Below are 18,052 nucleotides of genomic sequence, written 5' to 3'. Positions count from 1 at the left end.
TAGAGAACAGTGGTTTAAAAGATGGGAGAAGGTTTCTGTGGAACACGAAGTTCACAGAGGACAAGAAGGGCTGGAAACAGTGGGAACCACAGGGAGAAAGTTCTTAGGAAAAGCTCCAAGAGGTGTAGGACCCCCGGCTCACCTCTCCTGTCTCCTCCTAGCTGGTGTCTGCGAGGAGAGGAACCACCCCAGGTCAGCAGGGAACAGGGAAATCTCTGTTTTGACGATCCCAATAACGGGTCTAGCGTTGTCCATGAGTGTCCAGGGCTGCCCGAGAGAGCCATGCCAGTAGGCCCTGAGGCCAGAAATGAGTCTCTTACTCTCACGTTTCCCTTGAAAGGCTGGCGGTCTTGGTGCCCCCATAAAGACCTCCTCCTTTCAGAGAAGGGACAGACGCTCCCCATGCTACAAGGCTGGCGAGTCGATGGGCTCTAGGATCACTCTGCAGAGGGCCCCAGGCATGAAAGGGGTCCACATACCTGCCGGACTGCGGGCCTGGGGACTTGTTCACAAAGATTCAAGGATGTAGTAGGCAGCTCCTAGGGCTCCCAGAGCCACAGCAACAGTTCCGAGGGCTCGGAGCACGCGAATTACGATGAGTGGAATGTTTTCTTGGAGGTCTTCTGCAGAGCAAAGCAGAGAACCCATGGGTTGGGGGCAGCTGGGCTTTAGTGCTCATCCCTAGGCAGGGGAAAGTGGAAACCATGAGGATCACAGGAACACCCATCTCCCCGCTAAAGGTCCTCCTCTCAAGGGAACACAGCTCCTTTAGCCTCTTTCAGTAACGCTCTACCACAAGACTCCCTCCAGGATCCGGGGATGGGCTGGCCTGTTATGCCAGCTCCCCTGGACACTCAGAGATAAGATGACAAGGTGCTTAAGGCCGCCGTGTGCCAGGCCCTGTGCTAAACACCTCCCTCCCACCCAGTGTCCTCCTCAGGCCTCACAACCCCGTTGTGGAGGAGTCCTGCCGCATAGCTCTGTTCTGGAGATTAGGCAACTGAAGAAGCCACATATTACACCCCCACAAAGCAGGTGGGAAGGGAAAGTGTACGATGCTGCTAGTAAGGATGAGCAAAGTGAAAATGAAGTCCCTCAGTCGCGTCTGACTCTTTGCGACCCCATGGACTTTAGCCTACCAGGTTCCTCCGCCCATGGGATTTTCCAGGCAAGAGTACTGGAGTGGGCTGCCATTTCCTTCTCCAGGGGATCTTCCCAACACAGGAATCGAACCCAGGTCTCCTGCATTGCAGGCAGACATGGAAGGCACTCAGAAAAAGCAGTAGCCATTTGGACAAAAACCCTACTAAAGCAGAGATTCTTAATATTTAAGCACTTAAAAATTTTATTTTAATTTAAAAATAATTAAAATTTTAATTTAATTTAATGAATTTAAAGCCAGAGCCAACACTCCACTCTGCATAGAAATGGAAAGGTTACAGAATCAGGTGTGAACTTGAGCAGAATTAGGTGCATGCCCAACACGGGCCAGACTGGACCTCGGCCCCTCCCCTTCACATTCCTATTTATGAGCCTCGCTTGTACCTTTTCCTCCACCCGGGATCCTTTCCCTTTAAAATAGGCCGTGTGTATGTGTGTGTGTGCGCATGTATGCGTGTGCTAAAGAGCATCCTAAAATCCTTCCAGATTCAGCTCAGATATGACTGATAACACAGCATCCACCTGGACCCCAGCTCAGGAGCAAAGCGCTTTGAACATCTCTTTTGGGACACAGATCCCTTGCTGGTTTGCATCGGAGTTTCTAGATGCACGTCGTAGCTTATCATGTAGAAAGTGAAAGTGAAAATCTCTCAGTCATGTGCCACTCTTTGCGACCCCATGGACTATACAGTCCATGGAATTCTCCAGGCCAGAATACAGGAGTGGGTAGCCGTTTCCTTCTCCAGGGGATCTTCCCAACCCAGGGATCTAACCCAGGTCTCCCACATTGCAGGCGAATGCTTTACCAGCTTAGCCACCAGGGAAGCCCATGACCCGCTGAGGCTAAGGGCAATTTCATAAACAGAAAGATGAGTGAAGAACTGGTCCCTGGGGCAAAGGAAGCAGGCAGCTAGGGCCCTGGCCTTGTGGGCAGGAAAGGCAGGCCTTCCCCCTTGATCTGGTGGCCACGGAAGGAGCACGAATCAGATACCATGTGGATGGCACAATTTTTAAGAGTAAAGTTCCCTGTTCTGGTTTCCCTCACCGTGCTTAGCATCCTATGCAGAGGAGGTTTTCCTATTTGGTGGTTTGTGAATCCATGGCACTCCCTGGCACCAGATGGATGAATGTACTGAATGGAAAGACAGCTGATCATGGCAATGGTGGGGGCGGGCACAGGCCCTTCCCAGCCAGGACGTACCAGGTAGCAGAGCATTTTAGCTCTGGCGTGTTCTCCCAACACACCTGGGTATCTGTTCGCCTCGATTCACAAGGCTGAGAGATGCTGATTTTCAAGAATGTATAAGACAGGGGAGTTGGTGGGGGAGGGGCTGGGAAGAGGAGTAGAATGGAGATGGGGGTGGGTGGGTTCTGCTTTAGGGTGGGTGAAGCCCAGATGGAAGACGTATCCTGTTGGACACATGTGACATCTGAGTATAAGTGGGGCTTCCCCGGCTTCCAGAGCTGGGGGGAGGTGGCGGTCCCGCTCCAGCCCTTGTACGTAGCCCTGCTGCTGCTGCTGCAAAGTTGCTTCAGTCATGTCTGACTCTGTGTGACCGCATAGATGGCAGCCCACCAGACTCCCCCGTCCCTGGGATTCTCCAGGCAAGAACACTGGAGAGGGTTGCCATTTCCTTCTCCAATGCATGAAAGTGAAAAGTGAAAGTGAACTCGCTCAGTTGTGTCTGACTCTTCGCGACCCCATGGACTGCAGCCCACCAGGCTCCTCCATCCGTGGGATTTTCCAGGCAAGAGTACTGGAGTGGGGTGCCATTGCCTTCTCTGTATGTAGCCCTGCGCCACTGCAAAAGCTACTGGAGAAGTTCCCTGGACAGGTGTCTTCCCACCAGGGGAAGTGGCAGCCACCTGGGGGCTTCGTGGGAGAGGAAGAGAAGGGTGAGGCGGTGGGGGCCACTGGGTCAGGGACAGACCCCTGTGGGGCTGCCAGGAATAGCCTGAGACCTGCTGAAGGAGGGGGAGGACTTCCTCTCACCAAGAGGTACGTGACTTACATTCACATGTATCTCTAAATTCTGGGGGAAGTTCACATGCGGGTCAAGAACGGGAAGCTTTTGGCTGTGGCACAGGCCATGGAAGGAGGCAGTGGCCTGACAGAGCGTTTAATCACCGAGCTTCTGAGTGACAGGGAGCTTGTGATGAAGGGGCTGTGGGAGAGTGTGCTCTGTAGCAAAGAAGAATGAACCCCAAAGGAGAAAACTGGCACCTCTCTGTGCAGGGGTCCAGGCAGAAAAGGCCAGAAGCCCCACCCGAGGAAGCAGCTTTCCTCTGGGCCCTGGAGTCCCCAGAGGAGGCTGAGTGCATGTGTGTGCGTGCCAAGTTGCTTTAGTTGTGTCTGACTCTTTGAGACCCCGGGGACCACAGCCTGCCAGGCTCCTCTGTCCATAGGACTGCAAACATGAGGTGGGCCCAAGATCCAGCACCTCCCCCCAGGGGCTACAGAACCTGTAAAAGGTGAGGAGGTTTGGGAATCCTCTCCCTGACATGGTCGGCCAGGCCCGAGGCAGAAGGACATCGAAGATGCGGCTGTGGCAGAGGCCCAGACGACGCCAGCAAGCAGAGCTGCCGGGGCAAATGGAACAGGAACAGAATGCACGTGGGCCCACTAGAATCAGAGGCCCTGCTGGACAGAGAAGGAGAGAGGTGAGGGGCCCACTGCTGCAGGAGGTGTCCATGCGAGGAGCAGTGGCCTGTGTAGAGGAGAGAGGAACGACTGCTTGGGGAAATAATGCATGCTACCTGGAAATAACACAGAGAACACCCATGTAATAGCTCATACCTGGACAGTGCTCTGTATGGCATTATCCATCGCATCTCATTGTCAGCAGTCCTGGGGTGGGGAATATTGTTATCCTCAGCTTACAAATAAGGAAACCGAGGCTCAAAGAATATCAAAGATGTGCCCCGATAGTAAGGAGATGGAAGAATCGGGCTTCAGTTCAGGATTACTAACTCGCAATTTGGGGCTCTTTCCACGGAATTCGAGGGAAGGGATGGCAGCAGAGGTCTGCACATCCTAGGAGAGGTGGCATTGACATTCCTGCAACCAGAGCGGCCACGTTCCGTTTTTCTGGAGCTCACAGATTCATCCAGAAGACAACCAGTCCAGTGGACCGTCTTTGAGATCCTTTCCCAAGCTCATCTTCCATTGCTGTCCCGAGCTGCAGGTCCCAGAGGAACTTGGAGACAGCGCCCTCTGCTGTTTTGCAAGAGGACTCCCGGATGGATCATTCCTTCCTGTAACTACTTCCGCCTTGGCTCCCGCTTCCTTTTTTTATTTTTTAAAATAATATTTGCCTGCCCTGGGTCTTAGTTGCAGCATGCAGGATCTTTGATCATTGTTGTGGCAAGTGAGACCTTTAGTTGCGGCATGTGAACTCTTAGTTGAGGCACGTGGAATCTAGTTCCCTGGTCAAGGATCGAACCCAGGCCCCCCATGTTGGGAGCTCAGAATCTTAGCCACTGGATCACCAGGGAATTCCGTGTCTTGGCTTCTTGACTGAGCTGCCAACCCTAAAGCCCAGGAAGCCAGTGATCAACACCCATTCTGCTTAGACTTGCCCACAACAGAAACTTTTCCTGGAAAGGGGAGGGACAGGATTCTAAAGATAAGACTTATCTATTTTCTTTTAAAAAACTGGGAAAAAACAAACAAACAAACTGGACACACGATTTCCATTCTAAAGTTTACCCCTTTGAAGTGTTCAGTGGCTTTCAATATATTCATGAATGTATGCAACCATCATCACTAATTCCAAACTTTTCCGTCCTTCCCCAAGCCCATTAGCAGCCCTGCATATTCTCCGCTCCCTGAAGTTCTGGGCAATAGATTTGTCTACTGTGGACATTTCATAAATGGAATCATACAATATGTGGGCTTTTTCGAGACTGCCTTCTCTCACTTAGTCTACTGGGTCTGAGGTCCATCTGTGTGGCAGCATGTATAGGCATTGCTCATGTCTTTGATTTTGGCTGCACTGGGTCTTGGTTGTGATGGGAGGGCTTCTGTAGTTGTGTGTGGGCTCCAGAGCACGCAGGTTCAGTAGTTGTGGCACCTGGGCTTAGTTGCCCCAAGACATGTGGGATCTTAGTTTCCCTGACCAGGGATGGGACCTGTGTCCTCTGCATTGGAATTTCAATTCTTAACGGCTGGACCACCAGGGAAATCCCCATCATCGCTTCTTATTGCCAACTAGTATTTCATTGCACAGATGTACCATATGTTGTTTATCCATTTATCATTTGATGGTCACTGAGCTGTTTCCACTTTTCGGCTATAATGAATAATGCTGCTGTTTTAGTTCTGGTGTGGATGTATGTCTTTAATTCTCTTAGGTATATACTCAGATCAGGAATTGCTGGATCAGATGGCAACTTCATGTTTAACCGTTTGAGGAACTCCCGGACAGTTTTCCATGGCAATTTAACAATTTTACATTCCCACCATCAGTGTGAGAAGGTTTTGACTTCCCCACAGCCTCACTGAGGCTTGAAATTGTCCATCTTCTTGATTACAGACATTCTTCTGGAAGACTTGTATTTTCTTGAGCTACAGTATTCTCTGCATATGAAAAGATTTGTATTTTAGAATATGGCATCCTTTATTTAAAGGTCCTCATCCCTTATCACCAACATTCCTTCCCACTCTGGCTCCAAGGGAGACAATTCCTTTGGCAGAAGAGTGGGTGTCCATTGTAACCACGGATGAGCCTCACCAGTTCCCGCTTTGCCTCCACCACAAACAGAATACCAACCTGGGGGTGAGCCACACGCATTCATGAAAAGATGTGCAAATAGAAAGTCTCGTGTTCTACAGATCAGTTCTCAAGGCCATAATCCAGAAAGGTTTATCTCAGTGGTTGACGATCATCAGTTCAGTCGCTCAGTCGTGTCCGACTCTTTGTGACCCCTTGGACTGCAGCACGCCAGGCTTCCCTGTCCATCACCATCTCCTGGAGTTTACTCAAACTCATGTCCATCAAGTCGGTGATGCCATCCAACCATCTCATCCTCTGTCGTCCCCTTCTCCTCCCACCTTCAATCTTTCCCAGCATCAGGGTCTTTTCAAATGAGTCAGCTCTTCGCATCAGGTGGCCAAAGTATTGGAGTTTCAGCTTCAGTATCAGTCCTTCCAATGAACACCCAGGACTGATCTCCTTTAGGATGGACTGGTTGGATCTCCTTGCAGTCCAAGGGACTCTCAAGAGTCTCCAACACCACAGTTCAAAAGCATCAATTCTTCAGCACTCAGCTTTCTTTATAGTCCAACTCTCATATCCATACATGACTACTGGAAAAACCATAGCTTTGACTAGATGGACCTTTGTTGGCAAAGTAATGTTTCTGATCATAACATATACAATATTTAGTATCATACTCAAAACATTTCCATATGTGAGTGGATTGATCCCTAGCCACAGAAATATTGTTGTCACAGCTATACTTGGATTTAGGACTCACCCTTACTCCTCGCCTTTATTTTATGTCCACACAATCTGAGAGGGAACGCTGTGGTCCTGGAAGTGTGGTGGGCTCAGGACCACAGAGTCACGGGCACTGGCTCAAGGTGGATCCAGAAGCTCAGAAAGGATGTTCTTCCTCCTGGGAAGACCACCAAACCTTCCAGGATTGGAAGATCATTGCTGCAGTTGAGGGAGGATTCTAAAGTCAGAATAGACCGAAGTTCCCCTCTTAGTGCTACCAGCAGCTGCATGAGCGGCAGCTGTTACGCTTGCTTGAGCCTCAGTTTCCCCATCCACAAAATGGAGATGATACTAGTATCTCCTTTATAAGACTGTGAAATAAGATCATTTGGCTGAGTCGAATGTCAGGTACATGGTGAGTGCTCAGTGATGAATGTTAGCTATTACCATTATTAGTAGCATGGTATTAACCAGACCACTTCCTGAACTCTGTTCGAGTTCTCTCGACACAATCCCATGCTCATTCAGACTCTGGCTACCCAAGAAGATGGGGGACCACTTTCCCTGTACAGCCATTCTATTTTCAGACAGAGCTAATCGTTGGATACTTTTTAAAGTTGAGCAGAAATCTACCTTCTACAGTGCCTTCCATGGATGAGTTGCTAGACTTAGCAAATAAAAATATAGGAAGCCCGTGCAATATTCAGGACACACTTATTATTTATCTGAAATTTGGCAGGGAGGCCTGTATTTTATACGACAACCCTATCCATTGGTCCTTAGTCGGACATCTGAGAACAACATAGAACAAATCTACTCATATCTTCCAGCTGACAGACAGATAACCTTCAATTCCCTCAACCAAGTCTCCTATACCAGAAGGCCCTTGCCTCCCCTGATTGCTCTCAACTCCCCAACCTGGACTATCTTCCTTGGACTAGATTGTTAGGCATCTTTTATGCACACAAACAGCCTGATGAGGACAGAGTAAAGCAGCATGACCGCCTTCCTTGTCCTTCACTGGATTCTTTTATTAATGCAGTGTTGGTGTTTATTTGGGTATGTATGGCTCCCAAGGAGCTAATACTACCCATCGAGCCACGGCAAATGTTAATCTGTCTGAATACCCTGTGGCTGTCTTTAGAGAGACTCAACATGGTGAGGAATGACAAAACCCAGGAATCCTGGGCTCTTGGGTAAAAAAATGAACCCCAAACCCTTCACCCTCGCCCTCACCCACACACTCCCCACTGCACAGCTCCAGAATACACGTTATCAGTACATCACGACCCAATCAGAAGAGTTATCAGCCTCTGGGGCAGCCCTGGGATCCATCAGCAGAAAGCCTAGAACCACTTGAGCAAGAAGGCCACCCACCTGCTTTCTTGGACCGAGAGGATGCTTTGGAGTTGGGGTCTGGAGACACGATGTCCCGAGCCGAGTGGCTATGGCTGACTTCTGGAGCTGGGAGGGCTCGGGGTGCAGGCTGCGGGGGAGTAGAGTTGCTGCTGGGCTGTGAGGTGCACCCTGAGCTGGGCTGCTGTGGGGTGGGCCCTGGGCTGGGTGGCGGTGGGGCAGGTGCTGGGTTGGGTGTCAGGGGGGCCGATCCCGAGCTGGGCAGCTGAGAGGTGGGCTTGGGGCTGGGTGGTCGCGGGCTGGATCCGGAGACAGGCTGCTGGGAACTGGACTCTGAGCTCTGCTGCTGGGGGGTGGATTCGGAGCTGGCGTGCAGGGAGGTGGAGCCCCGGCGCCTGGTTTCTGACTTCTTCCTCTTGCCCTTCTTCATGGTGGATCCTCCTGACCTAAGCGTGCACCTACATGGAGCTGCCTAATGTCCCGGCTCCCTCGCCGAGGGGCCGCGTGCCCCTGCCCTGGGGGAAGGCTCTGGCGTCCGTTTGGGCTAAGGCCCTGAAGCGAAGAGTCACCCACCCGCCTCCTGTGAGGTCACAAAAGACAGGGGGGCTCCCATGGCAGGGGCTCTGGGGACAGTCTTCTCTGCTGATACCTGCCTGCTGCCCTCCGTCCTCCTTGGCTCCTGGAGGTGCCCACAGACCTGGGCACCTGGTTAAGCCTGGCCTTGGAGCCTGTGGCAACTTGGACCCTGGGATTCTGCAAACTGAGACCCTCCTTTGGGCACCTGCCTGCTGGTGTGTCCCTGGGTCTCTGTGTGCTATTCCTTTCCAAGACACCCTGGCTGAGATGCTTCCTCTATCACTGGTTTTCACGTAACCCCTACCCACTCCAAACAAACAAACCACTTCACCATGCATTTTGTGAATTTTCGGTAACTGAAGATTTGAGGGTCCATGGAAGATCTACAACCTTTTACTGTCTCGCTGTCTGCTTCCCCACACCAGATTATCCCGTTTGGAGTGGCTTCCCCATTCTCCCAAAGTCTGCTCTCCTCACTGTGGGAAAGGACTTGGGGGGGGTTCCCCAACTTTGATAAGAAACATTGCAATGGGGAAAAGAATTTCCACAAAAACATAACAGCTGTTTGGAAAAATGAACCTTTTCTGAAACTCATTACAATGACAATAGCAGTTGCTGTTGTTCAGTCACTAAGTTGTGTCTGACTCTTTGTGACCCCATGGACTGCAGCATGCCAAGTTTCCCTGTCCTTCACCATCTCCTGGAGTTTGCTCAAACTTATGTCCATTGAGTTGGTGATGCCATCGAACCACCTCATCCTCTGTTGTCCCCTTTTCCTCTTGCCCTCAATCTTTCCCAGCATCAGGGCCTTTTCCAATGAGTCGGCTCTTTGCATCAGGCGGCCAAAGCACTGGAGCCTCAGCTTTAGCAACAGTCCTTCCAATGAATATTCAGGGTTGATTTCCTTTAGGATTGACGGGTTTGATCTCCTTACTGTCCAAGGGACTCTCAAGAGTCTTCTCCAACACCACAGTTTAAAGGCATCAATTCTTCAGCACTCAGCCTTCTTCATGGTCCAACTCTCAGACCTCTACATGACTACTGGAAAAACCATAGCTTTGACTCTATGGAACTTTGTTGGCAAAGTGATATCTCTGCTTTTTTAATATGCTGTCTAGGTTTGTCATAGCTTTCCATCCAAGGGATAAGCATCTTTTAATTTTATGGCTGCAGTCACCATCCACAGTGATTTTGGAGCCCAAGAAGATAAAATCTGTCACTGTTTCCACTTTTACCCTATCTGTCATGAAGTGATGGGACTGGATGCTATGATCTTAGTTTTTTGAATGTTGAGTTTTAAGCCAACATTTTCACTCTTCTTTCACCCTCATCAGGAGGCTCTTCAGTTCTTCTTCACTTTCTGCCATTGGAGTGGTATTATCTGCATAACTGTGCTTGTTGATGTTTCTCCCACCAATCTTGATTCCAGCTTGTGATTCATCCAGCCCAGCACTTCACATGAGATACTCTGCATAGAAGTTAAATAAGCAGGGTGACAATGTACAGCCTTGACGTACTCCTTTCCTGAGTTTGAACCAGTGCATTGTTCCATGTCTAGTTCTCACTGTTGCTTCTTGGTCTGCACACAGGTTTCTCAGGAGGCAGGTAAGGTGGTCGGGTAGTCTCATCTCTTTAAGAACTTTCCACAGTTTGTTGTGATTCACACAGTCTGACAGTAGCAGACCATCTCTCAGACTCCCAACTCGTCGTGCCGATTAGGAGACTAGGCTTTTTCTTGAAGTTAACAATGTGATCTTCATTTTAGGACAGAAGAGGAAACAGGATTTTAAAAAGACAACCTTAAACTTCACGCTGGGACTGCAACACAGAACATGTTCACAGTAGGAGACTCTGCCATTAATGCATCACTAGGTGAGTGAGTTTTCGACTGTTAACCTTGAGAGTCTGGAGGCTGATAATCTTGCCCCAGGATACGGTTTAGGGTAGACCTTTTATGGTTTAGGGAGAATCCCTATGTAAGGCCAGACCTGACATGAAATATAAAATGACAGGAAATATTTTAAGGATTCTAGAGCCTGAAAACATCTTAATAATTCTCTTTTTGCAAAAGAGAAACTGAGGTTCAGAGAAATTAAATTACCTTCCCAAGGTCACACAGCAGGTTGGAGGCATCAATAAGTCCCGTTCAAGGCTCTTTCTCTTAGGGAGTCAGATAATTATACAAGCCTTAAAATTAATGAATTTTAAAATTCCTTGATAGGATTGATGAAAACAAAGGCACGAAGGATTAGAAATGAAAGGAAGCTCAGATCAATAAAGCTGGGTTGAATCTGATTGACCCTTGGCGTGAGGAGTTTCATGGAACAGGTGAGTCTGCAAGAAGGTGGTAATTCCCTGAAGTCAAGAGCAATGGATCTCTCAGCAGGGGATTCAATTTAGAATCAGAGAGACTGGAGGCCTGAGTTGGGAACCCTGTCCTGATTTAGTAGTCAGGTCAGGAACTCCTAAGGCATTTATCTCTGCACAATTTGATTTTCAGGCACCGATGGGCTTTTGACTGAGGGCTTCAACTTGGTTTATACCGTTTCTCAATCTCAGCCCTATTGACATTTTAGGTCAGAAAATTCTTTGTTGGGAGGCTGTCCTTCACTGGAAGTGGTTTAGCAACATCAGTGGCTTCTGCCCATGACATGACAGTAGCCACCAGCCTTCCACCCAAGTGGTGACAACCCAAAATGTCTACCAACATTGCTAAATGTCCCTGGACTGTGGTGTGTGTGTGAGAGAGACGGGGTAGGGGGAGGGGGAGAGAGAGACTCAGCATGATTTAAACTGCCCCTGGTTGAGAACCACTGGTTTAAGTGAATTAGAGATGGGCAGACACATATGTAAGGAGATCCAACCAGTCCATTCTGAAGGAGATCAGCCCTGGGATTTCTTTGGAAGGAATGATGCTAAAGCTGAAACTCCAGTACTTTGGCCACCTCATGCGAAGAGTTGACTCACTGGAAAAGACTCTGATGCTGGGAGGGATTGGGGGCAGGAGGAGAAGGGGATGACAGAGGATGAGATGGCTGGATGGCATCACTGACTCGATGGACATGAGCCTGAGTGAACTCCGGGAGTTGGTGATGGACAGGGAGGCCTGGCGTGCTTCGATTCATGGGGTTTCAAAAAGTCGGACACGACTGAGTGACTGAACTGAACTGAAGTGAACTGAGACACATATGGGTGGGCTTCCTACATTGCTCATTGGTAAAGAATCCGCCTGCCAATCAGGAGACCTGGGTTTGCTCCCTGGGCCGAGAAGGCCCCCTGGAGAAGGAAATGGCAACCCACTTTAGTATTCTTGCCTGGAGAATCCCATAGGCAGAGGAGGCTGGCAGGCTACAGTTGCAGAGAGTCAGACACAACTTAGCAACTGAACAGCCACAGCAAATGAACACATGTGGGTAGCATTTCCTGGTAGCAATGAAAGAAACATTCCATTTCACATCAAAAAGCCAGAGAGCACAGAAAACAAATGCCTGTACCCCAGGAGAGTGATGAAGGGAACACAGAGGGTCAGGCTTTGGGAGGAGTGAGGAGTCTTCCTATGGCCATGGAGAAAACAGCAAGGAGGTCCCAAGAAGCAGGATGATGGCACCTGTGGAGTAAGAGCTTGCCCCAGAAGGATGGGGAAGGATAGCACTACTGCTAAAACATCTTCCACTCTGCCTGCGGGCATGAGCACACGTTCCAAGCCCGGAAGTCTGACTCTACAACACGTGACTCTGTGACAGTGAGTCACAACTCATTGTCCCAGGCTCATAGGCTACCTCACTGCTACCCACGTCCAGTTCCAGCTGTTGGTGAGCCCAGGAAGTCTAGGAACACTTTCTTGCATTTGTGGAAGCATTTTCCCCCTACTTGAGCCCTTCTCCCTCTCAGAGCACTTCCCAACATCAAGATCTACCTCAAGTGGACATCTCATAAAGCCTTTCTTGGGATTCCCAATGAGAAGTGATCTCTCTCCCTCTGAGTCCCAGGTCACATTCTGTGTGGTGTGAGAATGATTTCTATGCTGGTCTTCTCTTGAGTTCCCTACTCCCGAGCTGTGGAGACCGAGGAGGGCCAGAGTCCAGAGAAGGGGCTCAACAAGCTGCTTGACGGTGACGGTAGGAGGACAAAGAACACAGGGAATTGCTGACCGCAGGGTGGGCATGGCTGATAGGGGACAAGGCTCCTGGGAACTGCATCACCAAGAGCTTGTTTTCAAAGATGGAGTGGGATTTTCTGGACTTGCCTGAGGATCCCCGTTGGAACAATCCCCAGGCAAGAGGCTTTCCTAAGCAGGCAGGCTGGCCATGGGAAAACCTCATGGACTATTTAGGAGAGGGAGGAGAATGGGCCTAAAAGGGATGCAGCTAGGTGGTCGGGACAAGGTCCTGAGCAGAAGGTCCCTGACGCTGCTGGCCCTGACGCTGGTGCATCTGGGGCACCCAGATCAGGAAGTCACCATTTGTCCCGAAACTAGCATCTTAGAGCTGGAAGGCACCACAGATGCCAACTGACCCTTCACCCCCACGTGTCAGGAGGGCAGCTAATCAGCAAGAGGGGACAACTAGCTCTGGTCACCAGCAGAAGGGTGGCATAGCCTCCAGTAATGGAGCCTTGACTACCTGCCCAGAGCACCTCCTTCTTCTGGACTGATGCCCCTGGAGGGATTCTAGGAGGCAGAGGCATTAGGTGCTCATTTAAGAGCCCAGAGCCCTCAGACCCATGGATTAACCCATAGGTCTGGAACCCTCCATAGGGTCTTGAGGGCTGGAGGTAAGAATCCCGAAATGAGGGAAGGAGGAGGGTTACTAGGCTAACACAGGGCCTTCCTTATTGGATTGTTGTGAGGATTAGTCGTGAAAAGCCCTTAGAACAGCGCCTGGCTCACCATAGGCATGTTTTTATTGTAGTTGCGATTCCTTGGAGGAGAAGACTAAAGAATCAAGTTAAGAAATAGTGGATTTGGAGAGGAGGGGGTGGGCTTGGGAACTGGAGACTCCCAAAAGAGTACCTTAGAAAAGTGCAATTGGCAGGAGCAAGCAAGGGGGAAGAGGGTCCGGTGGATTGGTGGGAGGTTTAACTACAAATCATTTCCAACACTTTTTGACCAGAGATTGCCTCAGCAAGTGAGACATCTGGTGTGAGAAACCCAGTTCATCTTTACCCCAAACGAAGCAAGTGGGGGCATTAGGAGAGGGACCACGACATCAGGAATTTGTCTACCACTTGGGCTTCCCTGGGCTTCCGTGGGCTTCCCTTGTGGCTCAGTCAGTAAAGAATCTGCCTGCGATGCAGGAGACCCGGGTTGGATTCCTGGGTTGGGAAGATCCCCTGGAAAAGGAAATGGCAACCCACTCCAGTATTATTGCCTGGAGAATCCCATGGACAGAGAAGCCTGGTAGGTTCCCAGTCCATGGGGTTGCAAGAGTCAGACAGGACTTAGTGACTAAATCATCCCCACCAAGGGCTTCCCTGGTGGCTCAGATGGTAAAGAATCCGCCTGTAATGCAGGCGACCCGGGCTCGATCCCTGAGTCGGGAATATCCCCTGGAGAAGGCAATGGCTATCCACTCCAGTATTCTTGCCTGGAGAATCCCATGGACAGACCATGGGGTCGCAAAGAGTCGGACACGACTGAGCGGCTAAGACTTTCCCTTCTGGGACCAGCAGGGTTGGGACTTCCTCCGTATTTGCACTTTCCCACCCCGGGGGCGCCCCTGGCCACCCGGCGTTCCCGCCCCCTGCCCTCCCTCGGGCCCCTCACCATCCGTCTGGGTGGCCCGATCCACGAGGCGGACGCAACCCGGCGACGCGACCCTGTGCGCTCCTCCGGCGGCGCGCTGGACGTCCAGGGTGCCCTCCGCGCGGCGGGGGCAGAACACGGCCGTGTGCACCTCGGCGTCGGGGCTGTGCGGGGCGAAGGCGCCGCAGAGCAGGCTCTCCATGCGGCGGCGCGCCTCGGCCTCCTCTTCGCGCCGCGGCTGCACGATGAGGCCGAAGAGCGCGGCGGGCCGGCTGCGCTCCCTGGCGCTCACCTGCTGCAGAAGCAGCTGCAGCCGCGGGAGCTGGGAGCGCAGCGCGGACGCGCGGCACAGCACGAGGAGCAGCCGCGCGCCGGGCTCGGGCGCCGCCCGCTGCGGTCCAGGGTCCCGGCAGCCCGGCGCCGCGTCCTCAGCCGGCCCCGAGCCCGGGGTCCCCGCCTGCGCCGCCTTGCCCTGGCGCTCTGGCGCGTCCCTGGCCTTGCACGGCTCGCACGGCTGCTTCTGCGAGCAGCGCTTGGACTTGGCGGCCGGGCAATCGGCGCCCTGCTTCCACGAGCTGTCCCCGCAGCGCTTGAGCCTCCCCCTGGCGCAGTTGCTGGAGTTGCTGTGGCCGCTCGTGGCTCGGATGGACGAGGGTCGGGAGGGCGGATCGGTCGGGTCCTGCTCCAGAATGTTCTGCAGGGTCACACAGCACTCATCCTGCTTCCAGAGTTCGCCCAACAGCACCACCTGGCCATGGCCCTCGATGCGCTGGGTGGGGGCCTGCTGCTGCGGCTCGGCCTTGCCCTCCCCCAGGGCCCTGGAGGGCTGGGCCCCAGGCTCCATGGCCGGTCCGGCTCCCTTGCCCCTCTGGGCCGGGGCCTCCAATGGCCAAGGGAAATACTGCCCTTCCCTGGGGCATGTCACAATACCCCTGCCCCCTACCTCTTCCCGTGTGGCCAAGGGCCTCTGCCAGCTGTTCCTTGGAAATCTTCCAATACAGGGAAGTTGCTGCGGGCGCCGCTGGCACGCTGGCTGTTGATTAGTTTCGCAATCATTTTGTGTGTCTTTGGCGTCAAACGAACAAGTCCGTTTATCCCATGGATGGATCATTATGTCCAAGGCTCCAAGTAAAATGGATTTCTGTGCATTTAATAAAGCGGTGGGCCTAGATGCTCACTGCACCTGGAACGTTTGAAAAGCAGTGAGGAGCAGAGAGGCTGGCTCTATCTAGGTGGCTGCACCCTAGGAGGCAGGTCCTACTCAGGTTCAGTCTGACTGCTTGCTCTCCGGTCTTCTATGTTATGCGTCTGAAAAATCCAGTCTTTCCTGCCTGTGTTTCTCCTTTACCCGGCACACAGAACACTTCACTGATGACACTTCTGGCCGCCAAATGAATTATGTGCTTTTCTCCACCTATGTCAAGTAGTTCTGTATCCTACAGGTTTACTGGATTCTGACACTATCAGGTCTCACAGGTGCTGTCCCACAAGACTGACCCCTGCTTCCCCTCTGCTGATCCAAAGTCCAAGTGGTTACCTATGCTTCTGACTGTAAATAGGGGGTTCCCTTGACCCCCTCCTTGGGTTTGATGAATTTGCTTTAGTGGCTCACAGGACTCAGAAAAACAGTTTACTTATTGTTCGCAGTTTATCACAAAAGGATATGATACAGGATACAGATGAAGGGACTTCTCTGGTGGTCCAGTGGCTAAAACGCCATGCTCACAATAGAGGGAGCTTGGATTCAGTCCCTGGTAGGGGAACTAGATCCTACATACCACAACTAAGTGTTCTCATGCTGCAACTAAAGAACTCATATGCCGCAACTAAGAAGTCTGCTTGTCGCAATGAAGATCCTGAGAGTTGCAACTAAGACCCAACGCAGCCAAAATAAATAAATATTAAAAAAAAGGATACAGATGAGCATCCAGCTGGAAGAGACATACAGGGCAATGTGTGTGTGTTGGGGGGGAGGGGTATAGAGTTTCCATGTCCTCTCTGGGTGCACCACTCTCCCCCACTTGTGTTTAATAACCTGTAAACTCTCCAAGCCCCATACTATGTGGGTTTGTGGGGCAGCCTCCTCATGCAGGCAAGATTAGTGATTAACTCCGTTTCCAGCCCCTCGGCCCTCTCTGGAGAATGGGACTAGGGGATGAGCTGAAAATTCCAAGCTTCTAATCATGGCATCACCAACTCGATGGACATGAGTTTGAGCAAGCTCTGGGAGTTGTTGATGGACAGGGAAGCCTGGCATTCTGCAGTGCATGGGGTCGCAAAGAGTCGGACACAATTGAGTGACTGAACTGAATCATGGCTAGTTTTCCTGGTGACCAGCTCATGTCCACAAAGCCTACCCAGAGTGACCTCAGTAGAACAAAAGACACTCCTATGACCCAGGAAATTCCAAGGGATCTAGAAGCTCAGTCCCAGGAACCAAGGTCAAAGATCAACTATTGGAACAAAAGATGCTGCTTGTGTTCTTAGCACTTAGGAAATTACAAGGGGTTCAGGAGCTCTGTGCCAGGACAGGTGCAGGATAGGTGCAGAGACCAATCTATATATTTTCTCACAGGGCACCAGAGGTCTGTCAAAGTGCTAGGAAAGATCTTCTGGAAAATAAAACAAAAAGCATAAAAAGGCCTTATCAGCCCAGCACATCAGGTGAGCAAAGAGAGCCGTGGGGAGGGAGGACAGAGCTGCCCAGGACAACTGCAGTGACTGGGAATTCTGGTGGGGACACTTTTTTCCATTTATTAATTTGTTTAAGAAAATGAGCTTTCAGTTCAGTTCAGTCGCTCAGTCGTGTCCGACTCTTTGTGACCCCATGAATCGCAGCACGCCAGGCCTCCCTGTCCATCACCAACTCCCAAAGTTCACTCAAACTCATGTCCATTGAGTCGGTGATGCCATCCAGCCATCTCATCCTCTGTCGTCCCCTTCTCCTCTTGCCCCCAATCCCTCCCAGTATCAGAGTCCTTTCCAATGAGTCAACTCTTCGCATGAGGTGGCCAAAGTACTGGAGTTTCAGCTTTAGCATCATTCCTTCCAAAGAAATCCCAGGGCTGATCTCCTTCAGAATGGACTGGTTGGATCTCCTTGCAGCCCAAAGGACTCTCAAGAGTCTTCTCCAACACCACAGTTCAAAAGCATCAATTCTTTGGCGCTCAGCCTTCTTCACAGTCCAACTCTCACATCCGTACATGACCATAGGAGAAACCATAGCCTTGACTAGACGAAGCTTTGTTGGCAAAGTAATGTCTCTGCTTTTGAATATGCTATCTAGGTTGGTCATAACTTTCCTTGCAAGGAGTAAGCATCTTTTAATTTCATGGCTGCAGTCACCATCTGCAGTGATTTTGGAGCCCAAAAAAATAAAGTCTGACACTGTTTCCACTGTTTCCCCATCTATTTAAATCAAAGACTCTGGAAAGTAAGCTGCTAACCAGAAAACTTTGAGCTGGCGTCCTGCTGAACGTTTCCAGGAGCCCCAGGCCAGGAGGCTCTGGGGGACTAGGTGAAGGTCGAAGGCACAAGTCTACTCACAGGCCACTGACTGGAACTAGCCACGTGACCACATTGGCTGCAGGGAAGGCTGAGATATGTGACCTCTGCTTGGGTGGCCAAAGTGAAAGTGTTAGTCGCTCAATTGTGTCAACTTTGTGACCCCATAGACTGTAGCCTACCAAGCTCCCCTGTCCATGGGATTTCCCAGGCCAGATTGCTGGAGTAGGTAGCCATCCCATCTTCCAGGGGATCTTCCTGACCCAAGGAT

The 18,052-nt window shown here is 51.1% G+C and overlaps 1 protein-coding gene across 8 annotated transcripts in view; it reads right to left on the bottom strand.

Annotated features, from left to right (window-relative positions):
• SPATA3 (spermatogenesis associated 3) overlaps positions 1-15,213 on the bottom strand; it is a 39,609-nt gene extending 24,396 nt beyond the window's left edge. For 3 of the 8 annotated variants that reach the window (XM_044937948.2, XM_025278442.3, XR_006548980.1), the window contains exons 1-2: positions 14,299-15,213; positions 480-623 (exon numbers count right to left, since the gene is read on the bottom strand). In XM_044937948.2, coding sequence (XP_044793883.1) covers positions 508-623; positions 14,299-15,121 — 939 coding nt within the window. In that variant the 5' untranslated portion in view covers positions 15,122-15,213 and the 3' untranslated portion in view covers positions 480-507. Of the gene's footprint in view, positions 1-142; positions 296-479; positions 682-3,624; positions 3,803-7,979; positions 9,051-14,298 lie in introns of those variants that run through there. The other 5 variants (XR_003107277.3, XM_006050126.4, XM_025278443.3 and 2 more) reach the window with 5 other exon arrangements.
• Between the last annotated feature and the right edge of the window lie 2,839 nt (positions 15,214-18,052).

This window comes from Bubalus bubalis, chromosome 2 (assembly GCF_019923935.1).
Source record: "Bubalus bubalis isolate 160015118507 breed Murrah chromosome 2, NDDB_SH_1, whole genome shotgun sequence".
Classification (NCBI taxonomy): Eukaryota; Metazoa; Chordata; class Mammalia; order Artiodactyla; family Bovidae; genus Bubalus; species Bubalus bubalis.
This window is presented reverse-complemented; position numbering and strand designations above follow the sequence as displayed.